Source organism: Podarcis filfolensis (genome assembly GCF_964270895.1).
Source record: "Podarcis filfolensis genome assembly, chromosome: 2".
Taxonomy (NCBI): Eukaryota; Metazoa; Chordata; class Lepidosauria; order Squamata; family Lacertidae; genus Podarcis; species Podarcis filfolensis.
In genome coordinates, this window is record NC_139605.1 from 43340694 (window position 1) to 43354310 (window position 13617).

A 13617-nucleotide genomic window follows, 5' to 3' on the forward strand; every position below is an offset into this window, starting at 1 on the left:
TGTAATCTGCCTTTTTGGCCAACAACGAGAGAGTATGGGAGTTGCAGTACAGCAGTGTCTGACGGGCACCATGTTGACTATCCCTCATATAGGCCATATGTGCTCAGGGCCCTTTTTGTTCAACTTGTGAATTGTGTGAGCAAATAAAATAAGAGACAGAAGAAGTTAAATGGGTGCTATCCTGAAAGTAAGTTCATATCAAACCACAGTGCTTTTTTCTGGGGGGACGCAGGGGTACACATACCCCTAAGCATTTTGTGAATCTAAGTTTGGACTTACTGAGGGCCAGTATTTCAATGTGAGAAGGAAAATGAGAGTACCCCTAAACATTGTTTTAAATAGAAAAAGCAGTCAAACCCTATAATATACAGTATGCAGACCGATAAAATAAGTTTGTTTCATTTAGATGCAGTGTGTGGTTATAGTTCTATTTCCCAATCCATCCTCGATACTGAACCTTTTTTTGCAATAAATAAATAAATACGTATGTTGTATTTCTGCAGTTGGCAAAGATAATCCAAAGATGTTTCTGCTAGAAACTAGAAAAAGCCAAATGTAACAAGGGTGAATGGGGGTGGGGGATATGTTGTGTTACTCCCTTGAGCAAAAATAAGTTTTGTGGCATGTTAAAGCCTTAATAAATGCCGTCCATACTCCTATGTATACTTGCTTGGGAAAGCAAATCCCATTTGAAGTCAGTGGGGCTTACGTCTGAGTAAGTATGCACAGGAACAAGCTGCATAACAAAGAATCATGAGCAAAGGCACAAAGAGTTCCTTTAGGAGAGATATAAGCAAAACAACTACAAATGCTCGGTCTTCCACCTTGATCTCCAAACCAGAAGGGGGTAAAAATGCCCACGGCCTGCAGGGTTTCAGTTCTGAGGGGGAAATGGTCCTTTATAGTTGCTTACACAATGAAACAGTTACTGCTTCTTTTGAATCAATCTGCCTCAGGCAGCCACCTGTTCAGGACACATTGGCAGAACTGAAAGGAGGCCATGGATTGAGAGTTCTAAGTGACACAGATGCAAAAAAAGAGAAAAAGAAAAGAGAGACAGAAGACAGCACAGCTGTAAACTCAAGGGCTGGCAGGAGTCTCTAAAGACTTCTTTGCAGCACAAGCAGATGCATCTAGCACACTTTATTAGATTTTGGGTCTGGCCTTAAGCCTCATTTACTTGTGCCGGATTGTAACAGCCCTAGTTTTTGCTATTCAGATATGAGGAATAACTGTAAATAAATACAAAAATCTTGTGGTTGAATGTGATTCCCTAACCATGTTTTGTTAAGCACATGTCAAGAAAAATGACTGAATCACACATATAGATTTAAGCAATGATAGTTTTGTGACATTTCTAAATAATATGGTTTCCAGCAGGGCTTAATTTAAATGAAGAACTCTGGTTGATCAGATAGCTCTACCCGTGAGAGTTTGCATCATTTATCATAAATTGCAAACAGTTTTATCTACAACACATCAGCGAAGACACAGTGTTGATGAAAATGACAAGAAAATGACAGTGTGGCATACTACGTTTAATCAAAGTGGCAGGAAGGCTGATCATTCCCCCAATACCTGTATTCTAAAGCTCCATCTTTTTACATTTGCTGCTGTACTGTGTCAAAATCAGACACACTGTCAAATTAAAAATGGGCAAACATTCACTAGTCTGATTTAGAATTAAGAAAAAAAGAAATCAGCATTAACTGTGTGTGTGTGTGTGTGTGTGTGTGTGTGTGTGTGTGTGTATAAAGGTTAGTCTGTTTCCCCCAATTAGTTCTGAATCAGGCTGAAAGGAGTCTCACACATTCAGGGTTATCAGTAAGCTTATAGGTTCACTGTGTCTCCCTGTTTTCACCCGTGTAAAATGTTTTGGAGGCGTAAAATACATTCTTTTGCACAGAGGCTTGCTTCATGGCTAGGTTAAATCAAACACCTGCTAGAAAATTGTGATTTTAATATACTTTATTTAAAAAGTACACAGTTTTAAACCGTTTTCCATGGAACAAAGCAGAAAATAATGACCATCTGTTTCTATCTACTGAAGTCCTGTTCTTGATGAATTGTGACTATTGTATGGCAAATCCATCTTTGCATGATGCACCAAAAAAAGATAAATCTCTCCCTCTCTCTCTCTTTTTTTACATAATTTGGAGAGTTTATATCATCCCACCATTTAAAATCATGAAATGCTGATGTTTTGACTATAGTTTCATGTCTTCTAAGTTGCACCTTTTCTCAGTTCACAGTTTATCCATGTATTGTTTAGCATGCCAAGTGATTGCTTCTCAGTCAGTGTCACCTTGAGAAAACGGCCAGAAGCAGAGGAAGCGCAAGAAGAGCAGGCTTAGCACTCAGGCCTAAAACACCACCACATTCTCTGGCATTCTCCTGAAAAACAAACCCACAATAAGTGAAGCGGGAGAAAAGCAGAGTGTTACAATCGTTCAAGCCAATATTTACCAACACACACATTTTAATAACACATTATTAACGTTCTAAGCTAAGTGGAATGTGACCCTTACAGCTTTCCTTAACCCTTTTAAATGTTAGAAACCATGGGTGTAGATCTGTCCACAGGCAAAGACAGGAAGCTCACGGTCCCCTCTTCGCTCACCAAATGACTAATCTGGTAACAGGGGGAGGGAGCAATATGAATAACCACCGAGGCGTTAGGCTCTGCACACCCCAGCACACTCACTCTTTTCTTTTTGGACCCCTGCCACCAAAATCATTGGATGGGGTGAGAAAAATTTGCTTGGGGAACCAGATCAGGCCCCTAAATGGGGGCTTAGCCACCCCTGTTTAAGAAAGAAATGTGGGAAAGTCCGTCTTGTGTATACCGAGTCTGCGATAACGATGAAGCACCCTAGCTGAAAACAAAGGCGGTGGGAGATGCAGAAAAGGAACAAATACACTTTCATTCATTCTTAACACACCTTTTCATTGTAAACTAAAACACATACCTCAGGATGAAATCCATGGCAAGACTCTGGACGTCTTCTAATCTTGTGGGATTTTAAGCGTTCACATTTTAGGGATTCATTATGTTCTCAGAAGTTAAGGATATGCCTTAAAAATCAGGATTTATCAAGCTCAAAGAAACTCCCAAACCCCTCTAGTCCAATGCCTGTCACAAAACAGGAACATCTATTTGCAGTACCACCTCCCCACAGGTGCCAACTCCCTGGGGCCCCGGGTGCCCAGGCACCCACATATTTCAGTGCCAGGGCCATACATGTTGCATGGCACCCACGGCCCCGGGTACCCACAGTCTTGGGGCCAAGCAGGCACTCCTGTTTGGTGCAGAGGTGTGTCCTGAAATCCACAAAGCAAAAACCAGATAAGTTAAACCAACTGGACTATCAGATTCGCCACCCTTCCCAGGACCCTACTATTAAAATAGATTATCTAATCTAGCATGCTATCAAATGAAACCTCATCACTTCTGCTACAAAGAAAATATAAAATAAATTCACCAAATAAAGGTACTGTATAGTTTTATAATCTCTCTCATTTTTTTTTTTTTTTTGGCATTCTGGACTTGTTTGTCTTCCCAAGAGCATCACTGAGGCAAGTGCTTACCAAGAGAACTAGCCACAGCCCCAAGTTTGCCACTGCTGCTGCAGAGAGACTATGGCTGTGGCAAACCTGCTATTGTTGAATTCACAAGTGCTCAAGATTTGGCTTTCTTGGTGATGGAATTGCATTTGTGTGGCGGCAGGGAGGTTATATGCAGTCAATTAGCAAACCAATTACCACTTTACTAAAAAGTTCATATTTGCATTGCTTGTCTGAGGTCGTGTCTGCATCAAGTAAAAGGATATACCTTATTTCTATTGGTTCCATGGTAATTGGCAAAACAGACTCGCAGTCACATTCATTACTTACTACCACCATGAAGAGATTGCTGTTTTGAATTTGCTGGATAACGAAGGACCTGTGAAAATAGAGTCAATTCAAATATCAGCCAAAGAATCACAGAGGAAACAATCCTGCATATGTAGGTTTACTCAGAAGTAAGCCCTACTGTGTTCAAAAATGCTTACTACCAGTTGTGTGTACAGTGGTACCTCGGGTTAAGTACTTAATTCGTTCCGGAGGTCTGTTCTTAACCTGAAACTGTTCTTAACCTGAAGCACCACTTTAGCTAATGGGGCCTCCTGCTGCCGCCGTGCCACCAGAGCATGATTTCTGTTCTCATCCTGAAGCAAAGTCCTTAACCTGAAGCACTATTTCTGGGTTAGCGGAGTCTGTAACCTGAAGCGTATGTAACCTGAGGTACCACTGTACACAGATTTCCAGCCTTGATTTCTAAGGTACCAATAAAGATTAAGACTTTCTTCACCACTGGAAGCTCAGTGGCAGAGCATCTGATTTGCCTGCAAAAGGTCACAGGTTCAATCCCTGGCATCTCCAGGTAAATTGACCTCTGTCTGCAACTCTGGACAGCCTTTGCCAGTCAGTGTAAATAATACTGAGGTCACTTATGTGTCACTTATGACCATTATTACAAGACAGCAGAAAATATTTTTTTAAAAAAGTCAGATCAGAAGAATCTTTATTTGCAGCAGCCACTAGCCATGGCAATAAAATAAAATAAGTTTTTACCTCTATCTTCAGTACATTTTAACTATACAAAATACATTTTGGAGGTTTACATGAATAATCAAATAACAGATCTTATTCTAATTGCCCCTGCTAAAATTGTTGCAGTTTTTGCTGTCACCTGATTATCTTGATCTGCTAGAAGAAAGGACACAGTAGCAATGGTTGAGTGACCCAGCATGGACAGTATAAAGAGTGCAAGCCAGAAGCACATGGGCCACTGACTCAATACTGCCATCTCCACATGGACATAACTGTTTTTCCAGCTGAATTTTTTGAAATCGACCCTCAAGTATAGCCGATGGTAGTGGCGCCCGCCCTGTGGAACGCCCTCCCATCAGATGTCAAGGAAATAAACAACTATCTGACTTATAGAAGACATCTGAAGGCAGCCCTGTTTAGGGAAGTTTTTAATGTTTGGTGTTCTATTGTGCTTTTAATTCTGTGGGGAGCCACCCAGAGTGGCTGGGGAAACACAGCCAGATGGGCAGGGTATGTGTGCATGTGTGTGTAATATTCAATCTTGCCTATGTGAAAGTGCATCTGTATTCTGGTATTGTTAAATTTTGCAAATATTGCAAATAGGGTGCCAATGTGTCAAAATGGAAAATAATCATACCATGGACAAAATTTCCTAATCGTGGCCAAATTATTCTGTCACTCAATATCATATAGGCATGGTCAAATTAGATTATTTGTTTTACTGAAGCAAAGTGTTAATAACTGTTGTGATAAACCAGAAAAGTAAACTTTTGGTTGACAATTTTAGTCCAAGCGCTCTCATGACAATCTTGCGATACTAAAGGTAGTAGACCAGTGGGATTTAAATTTAGCCAAAACCAGTAATTAAATGTCCTACACCAAATCTATAATTCAACAGAGGAGAGATTAGCCTCCAAGTGCAATGAAGCATTTGGAACATAGGATGGAACAGAAAAGAATTGCCTTAGGAACTTAGACTGAACAGCTTCTGTAGATCCAAGGTGAGCGCCTGTCCAAATCTGAGCCCCATAGAATAACACTGCTAGGGGTTTAGCTTTAAACACTTCAAGTGCTGATGGTATGTGCTTGCCACCTTTTGTACGAAAAAAGCTGTCAGAATTTTGGCTATTTGAGATGCTTTTTCCTTTGCATATTTCTGATGTGCTCCCCATGACCCCAATGACTGAAAAATAAGGCCGAGGTATTGAAAGACTTGTTCGATCAACTGATTATCCATATACCATCTATGGGCCCTATAGTTTCTTGAAAACACCATGCCTTTAGTTTTCTTGTATTTCACAACCAGCTGTTCTCTTTGGGAGTATCCTGAGAATGCCTTCATCAATCTTTTAGGCCCACTTTTGTTTGAGATAGAAGTACCGCATCATCTGTGTATAATAATATTGAGATGGCTTTTGTGGCCCATTTAGGGGCGTAATACTTTGGGGATGTTAAACTCTGGATAATATCATTTATATATAAATTAAACAGTGCGGGAGCTAGGATACAACCTTGCTTAACTTCCTTTGTGGCTGGTACGGATCCTGTGAGTTGCCCATTTGTAGAGCAATGCACTTTCAGCACAGTGTTTTTATATAGACATTTAATCAAGAACAATAATCTTTTATCTATACTTGAAGAGTTGAATTATCGCACAGTCTTACTCGAGAGATTGAATCTAATGCAACTTTTAAAAATGTAAGTCAACAAAGTATTTTAAATTAATCCACAGATAACAGTATGTGCCGGGGGGGGGGGGGGGAATTAAACATTGAAAGAACTGCTCATGCATGATGTAGAAATACCAGGAGCTTAGAAATTACATCTGATTTCAAAAGGCTCCTATAAAAGTCTATCCTTGCCCTGTCAAGAGAGGCGCATCCCAGTGTTCTCCTATCTCCCCGCAGTGGTAACTGTGGTCAACCTCTATGCTAATCTTTACATCAGTTCAGTATAACATGCTGTGACATGTATTGCCACCAAATCCAGAATAGATGTTTTCAGTTTGGTGGTCTGGCAGGGAATGTCTGAAGTTAAGTGAGGACTTGACCATGTGTAGATGTGGACAAAAGCATATTTCCACTCAGACGTCTCTACTTAAAATACATATTGTCTTACTAAGAAAATGCTCTGCTTTTTCCAAAAATCACAGAAGATGGGGGGAGGGGGCAGACGTGAAAGGGAGGACGGCGTCTTTGAACCAATTCTGGGAATGAAACAACTGGGAAGTCTGCAATTAAAGTATCGTCAACAGAAAGATTAAATGCTGCTTGGTATTCTTCAAACCTACGGAACCTCCATTAAAGTTACACTTACCCCTATCTGTAGTATGAGAGCTTTGTGATGATAAACACAATGTGCATTTTACAGTATCTCTCACACACAGGGTTTGAACTTTCTACAGAAACCTCCAAGCAGCTGGACCATGTAGGGAGGCTGACATCACCGCAGCGGAGCATCTGTGGCTTTGTGTGTGGGAGAGAAGGGGCCAATAAAAAGGAAAAAGGAGGGAAATTCTTTCACAGAAAATAACAGCTACATTTTTATATACGGTGCTATCTCAGAAAGTTATAAATATATCGGGTCTTGAGGGGAATAAAATGCAATTCCCGTTTATCCATTTCAAGAACTGAAACAACCCAAATCCTACATGTTGTGCAATATTATATAGGGATTGTATGTGCAAAATTAGCTTAGGAGAAGCCTGAAAGGAGATACTCTGTAGTGTTGACACAATTGCTGTTTGCCTTGAATCGCTCATGGGATTTTTTTTTAAAGAGGGTTTGGTGTGGGAAGGGCTGCCATGTTGAGGTCTGACTACAGTACGGTATTGTGCAGACTGCCCCACGCATGGAAATGCTGCCAGAGGACATTCAAAGCATGGGAGGAAATGTAACATGACAGACATTGGTGGGCTGACACACAGTCTCACATCGTGCATGCTGAGGATGTACTGTAGTAGCTTTCGTGCTAGAAAACATTAAAGCCTTCCCTAGAGCTTCACCTACCTCACAGAACCAGCATAAAAAAACCAGGCTTTAAGGTGGCAGTTAAGTGTGCATTAGATGTTATTGTTAAAGGGGAAGGATTTCTGGCAATTACAGCAAGGAACCCACTTTCAGCAAGTTCTTGGTTTTCAAAGAGAGCTCACAAATATTTGAATCGGCACCTATGTGTGCAAGTTTTAACTGCGGGGAAAAACACCACAGAAACCAGCAGGAACATGGGGCACCTCGCTACGAAACATCTTGCCAGTTCATGTATTTCCCCAGCCAGATACCCAACAGCCAAAGAATTAATGGCTACTTCCCTATTTGGAACAATACAGCATTTAATGCAAAGACCCACATGAACGCCTCCCCCCTCCCTAATCCACCAAGAACTGATTGAGGTAACACATTCAAGTACTGACTCCTCTGATTCACAGCAAGTTTCAATTCAGCTGACAACACACTATGAAGAAGAAACCATCCCAGAGAGAGCCAAAGAAACCAGTCCAGCTTCAAGGTACATTTAGAAACAGATAATAAGCATCGTCATCACAAAAACAACATCTCACCTCTTCCGACCTCTCGTATGTTTCACTAAAATAAATCTTCCCATACTGCTATTCAAGCTTCAAACATTATACCTCTGGAGATCAGGTAACCTTCATTGGCTCCAGCTGACCCCAGTTAGCACTCCATGGACTAGAATGGATCGGATTTCTAGAACTGGGCTGGCAGGTCATTAGCATCAGAGCTGAACCATTTTCAAGTCCTTTCAGGGCTACCCCATCCTACTATGGCAAAGCTGTCTGTGTACAATAAATAGACCACACACAGACCACGTGCTGTCTGTAGAAACTGCAGATAAAACTTTTTGGATTTCCTCAAGTCGCTCTTATCACAAAGTTTTCATGTGTGCATAATTTAACAAAGTATTGGCTGCTTCCCCATTCCCAGAGCCTAATCTCGACACAAAGCTGCAATGGTGAATTTGTATAAACGCCCAGGCAGTTCCACGCTGGGTCATAAGCAAAGGATTAGGTTGTCACTGTCAGATGAGGATGAAAGACGTGGCTGGAGTAGTGCTCTGTCTCTAATCTCTGATGTGCAATTCATCAGAGGAATTTATGCTGCCTTTCTGCTCGGTAGAACAGCAGGTCACATTATTCACAAATATGCAATGGGTTTCCCATTCAGTAGATTGACTTCAAACAGTTATGATGCCTGGGAAAAAATTACTGAGATATGCCACATGGTATGCTTTCTGATGCAATTCAGGCAAGTTCTCAAACGCATGTTTTTACTATAAAGGGTGAAACCCACAGACTGGAACTGGGAGTTCTAGCTTCTGGGCATGACTGGACTCCTCAATGACAACACTCATGGCAACCAAGGCTGGGTCCTTAAAAGAGTCCAGAGCCATGTGAAATGAAATAGTTTTTTCTAGTGTGGCTTTCTGCATCGCTGCACCATTGTGGTGGAATTGTAGTACAGTGGTACCTTGGGTTACAAACGCTTCAGGTTACATACGCTTCAGGTTACAGACTCCGCTAACCCAGAAATAGTGCTTCAGGTTAAGAACTTTGCTTCAGGATGAGAACAGAAATTGTGCTCCGGCGGTGCGGCAGCAGCGGGAGGCCCCATTAGCTAAAGTGGTGCTTCAGGTTAAGAACAGATTCAGGTTAAGAATGGACCTCCGGAACGAATTAAGTACTTAACCCGAGGTACCACTGTAGTAGCAGCTAGTTGGTTATTACCCAAATGTCTCCAAGTGACTTACAACACACACATCATTAGTGCAAGCTCTGAAGCCAGCCAGATGGAATGATCCTCTCTTCTCCTCCTCTCGGCACTGCTGTGGGGGGTTATTCTAACACCCTTAGCCAACTTTGGGAGTGTGGGGAGGGCGCAGGGGGAAGAGAGGTGGAAAGCTCCATTGCTTGTGCTGACAGGCACATTAAGCGAATCCCACCCATTATGCCATAAAAACAAAGTGAAACAACTCCCACAACAGCCATAGCGAGCTTAGCAGCACACTAATAACAAAACAACATCTATCAAAAGTCTGGGTGGGGAGGAGTTGGCACCAAAACAAAGGCACTGAATGTGTCAGGCAGACCTCGCAGGGGAAAGCATTCCACATAACACGAGCCACCACTGAAAAGGCCCTCGTCGCTACCCTCCAAGACTGCCTCAGCGGTGGAACTTGGAGACAGGCCTCAGAAGAAGAGCTAAGAGGCATTCCAGAAGGTAACGGGGTCCTGAGCCATAAACAGGTTCAAAGGTCAAAACCAGCACTTTGAATTGTAATAGAATTGGTGTTATACGATTGCTTAACTTTAACCTGTTGATCGTCAGGCAGCTGCATTCTGCATTAATTGAAGCCTCTAAATCATTTTCAAAGGCAGCCCCATGTACAGTGCATCACAAGAGTCCAATCCATTCATTAGGTTACCAGAAGATATATTACTGTAGCCAAGTCATCCCTGTCCAGATAGTGCCTAAGTTGATGGAAGGCACTCTGAACCATCAAGCTGCACCTGATGAAATTCTGCTTTCTATGCAGCACTTAAAGGTATATGAGCCTTCTTATGGCTTGTAAATTACACTCAATGCATGGGTAGTGCCTTCTCACTGTGCCCTCGTAACAGCACTCCTTAGGCGATAAAGCAGAGGCAAAGGGGAAGAGAAATATAGGCCACAATCATTCTTCTTAATGCCCTACCTGCATAGTGGTTTTGGCTAACACCTGGAAGGTGCTCTGAGCAATCTACAGATGCCTACAAAGAAACCTACTATTAAGGGAAAGGGATTGGAGAAGCGATGGCGCCTGGTGGTCTCCCAAAGCCATAACCCTTGTTCAAGCTGGTTTAAAAAGAAAAATGCATTTTTGTGGCTGCAGCATGAACTAAATTAGACTAAAACTAGGTTGTGGGGAAACCAGTCTTTTCAAATCATTTAGAAAGGTTTATACTTATGGCCTATCCTCAATTCTTTGATTTTTAGGGCAGGTAAAGTTATTCTCTAATCTTTTGTTTCCATTTTCAGGTGGAAGCGAAGATGAGACAGTGGCACCCAAATCCACTGACAGTAAGCTCTAATTTGAACCTAAGGCAAGCAACCTAACTATGGATTACATTGGATCTATGCAGTCAACAAATACAGTTGCAACTTTGGTGAAACTTGTAAAAATACAGCAGAAAAATGAAAAGCAGAAGGGATCTCATTGCAATGGCTGCAAGGGAACTTTTTTAATATAAACACACACACAAAAAAAACAAAACCCTGCATTAAAAAGTGCTCTGCTTTCAAAGGATTCTTCGAATCTTGGATTTTAAGGTACCCTCAGGATTTCAAGGGAGAGTGTGTTCTGAACCACCTGCTGAGCTAAGGTGACATTTATGTCACTAGCGATATGGGAGCTGCAGCTCAGGGGAAGATAAAGGTTTCTTTTATTGAGCTCAACAACTGGTCTAAAAATCAAATGAAGGTCTAATGTTGAATATTTATGGTGAATGTTTCATGTTTAAACAAGAGAGCTCTTTTGAAGTGAAGTGACGTAAATCAAGAATTTGAGCCGTTGCATTTTACAACACTGTCGTCGTCAGCATCATCACCAACTGCCATTTGAGGTAAGGTAATGCCACAATAGATAGCAGCAGCATGCAAGGAACCTTTTCTTTTGAAGCCATAATTCAAGAGCCTTCTTAATTATCTCCACTTGTTTGAGACTACTGCTGAATTTAAACCAAAGTATTTCCTGTGCAGAAAACTTCCTAAAAACAAAAAAAGGCCTCAAGACTTCAATTTTCTTCATAAAAAGCAATGTGGAAGGAAGGGGGAGATAAATCACTCAAAAGAAAGGAAAAACAAATACTAGATTGCTAGCAGCCCATCCATTAGCACAGGGTTATGTTCAGGACCCTAATCTTCTCTCTCCCAGTGGAGAACCACTCCAAGAGGCCACTGATTTTTGTGGTAGTGGTGGCAAAAAGAAAACAAATTTAAAGTTTAGGGAAGTTTAAAGTTTAAATGTTTGATGTTTTATCGTGTTTTTAATATTCTCTTGGGAGCCGCCCAGAGTGCCTGGGGAAACCCAGCCAGATGGGCAGTGTATTAATAATAATAGTAATAGTAATAATAATAATAATAATAATAATAATAATAATAATAATAGAGACACATTGCTGGGGCATATGGAGCCCAGCACCCTGATCAGGAGGCAAAGCCTCCCCTTGCTGGTCCTCAGTCTGATCATTTGATGTGCAGAGAGGTGATGAGGGAGGGCATAAAGAGAACCATACTTTTAAAGCATAAAAAAAAAACCTGGCCAACAACTGGTTTTGCTGAAGAGTTTATTATGGAAATAGTTGAATAGCTGTGCATTTTGATACGCCCTTGGTCATGTGAGCCTTTTCTCTAATTGGACAATCCCCCCTTTTTTGGGACACACATACCCACAGACCACAAATGCGGCCTTTATATTTAGAAGTGAACTTGTGCGGGTGCCTTTCACTATGGCAGGCTGAGGGAGATGGAGGGCCCTTGGACTGCAGAGAGCCAAAGGAGGGGTATGCAGTACCCGAAGAACAAGCCTTGACAAAGGAGAGGCACCAGAGCCAAGGTAGGCTGCCCAGAGGGAAAGAGAGGGCCTCTGAGTCTTGACACTCATGGCGCCACTGCTTCTGCAGCACAAGCAAGGGAAGAAACCTTCTCGCACGCGCCATGACGAGGTCGTATTTGAGAAAGACCCTTCTCAGCAGTAACAGTCACTCTTGCCACAGCTAAAGACGGCAAAGCAAGGCCTTCCCTGCTCTTGCAAAGCACCAGAATCCCCCATCATATCCAGGGATCAGCAAACTTTTTCAGCAGGGGGCCAGTCTACTGTCCCTGAGACTTTGTGGGGGGCCAGACTATATTATTTGGGGGGAAATGAACAAATTCCTGTGCCCCACAAATAACCCAAAGATGCATTTTAAATAAAAGCACACATTCTACTCCTGTAAAACACGCTGATTCCTGGACCATCCGCGTCCAACGGTGAATGGGCTGGATCCGGCCCCCGGGTCTTAGTTTGCCTACCCATGATATGTACCCTTTAGGCCAGGATGACATATCACACAGGAAATACAGCACAATCATGCAACAGCAGTCAGAAAACATTTTAGGTTTATGATTATCAATAAGCCAGGCATTATGACCAAACATGTGTAGACGTGTGAAGGGCCTGTTTATTTCAGGGACACCTGAAGGCCTCTTGCTATGTATGCCAAGTCAGTTGCACAGATTTTTGGATTGTGACTTCAGTTGGAAAAAATGGCAGGGGCATCAAGAATATCACTTCAATCCCGATTAAACAATTTAAACCTGCAAAATCAACAATGAAGCTTTTTACCCCCAGGGCATGAGTACATTTTCAGAGGATCAGGATCCGAAGAACCAGTCAGCCAATATCATGAATCCAAGGGATATGTGTGTTTCAAAATGTGTGCGATCACACTGCTGTGGGGATAGGAAGGCCTAGTCTGTTATTAAAAAAAAAAACAAAAGCCCAATAGGGACTGTAGGCCTTGTGGGTAGCCCAAAGAAGGCTTCTAGATGGCCACAGTGGCTGAGAAACTGCAGGGCTCATTGACTTCCTTAGGTGCTATAGGTGCTGGGCACCTGTTAAAACAAAGGCCTTTTCCTACGGGGGCCAAGATAGGCAGCTAACTTTCAGGCATTCTATTTTAGCTTGCATTCTTTAGTGGTTACTATGGGATCTCATTTCATAGCTGTCACATTTTGATTTTTCCTATTGTTGGTTTAAGTTTAAAAAAGAAAACACGCATGCACACACACACACACATCAGGATGTCGTAAATGGAAAATGATGTACAGCCTATACTCAAATATCTGTTACTCACATAATTGTCAGTTGCATAAACCAAACCCTAATGGAGTGGAACAAACTTCAACTGTTCAACATGCAGATATCTGTTGTTCTGGTTTCCAAGTCCTGTAATGTGTTTTCCAGGCTGCTGGCTATACTTCTAAC

The 13617-nt window shown here is 41.9% G+C and overlaps 1 protein-coding gene across 2 annotated transcripts in view; it reads right to left on the bottom strand.

Moving 5' to 3' along the window:
- Positions 1-1950: 1950 nt before the first annotated feature.
- CACNA2D3 (calcium voltage-gated channel auxiliary subunit alpha2delta 3) overlaps positions 1951-13617 on the bottom strand; it is a 488574-nt gene continuing 476907 nt past the window's right edge. For both annotated transcript variants that reach the window (XM_083602945.1, XM_083602944.1), the window contains 3 exons: positions 3828-3943; positions 2970-3049; positions 1951-2394 (listed from right to left, as the gene is read on the bottom strand). In XM_083602945.1, coding sequence (XP_083459071.1) covers positions 2302-2394; positions 2970-3049; positions 3828-3943 — 289 coding nt within the window. In that variant the 3' untranslated portion in view covers positions 1951-2301. The remainder of the gene's footprint in view (positions 2395-2969; positions 3050-3827; positions 3944-13617) is intronic.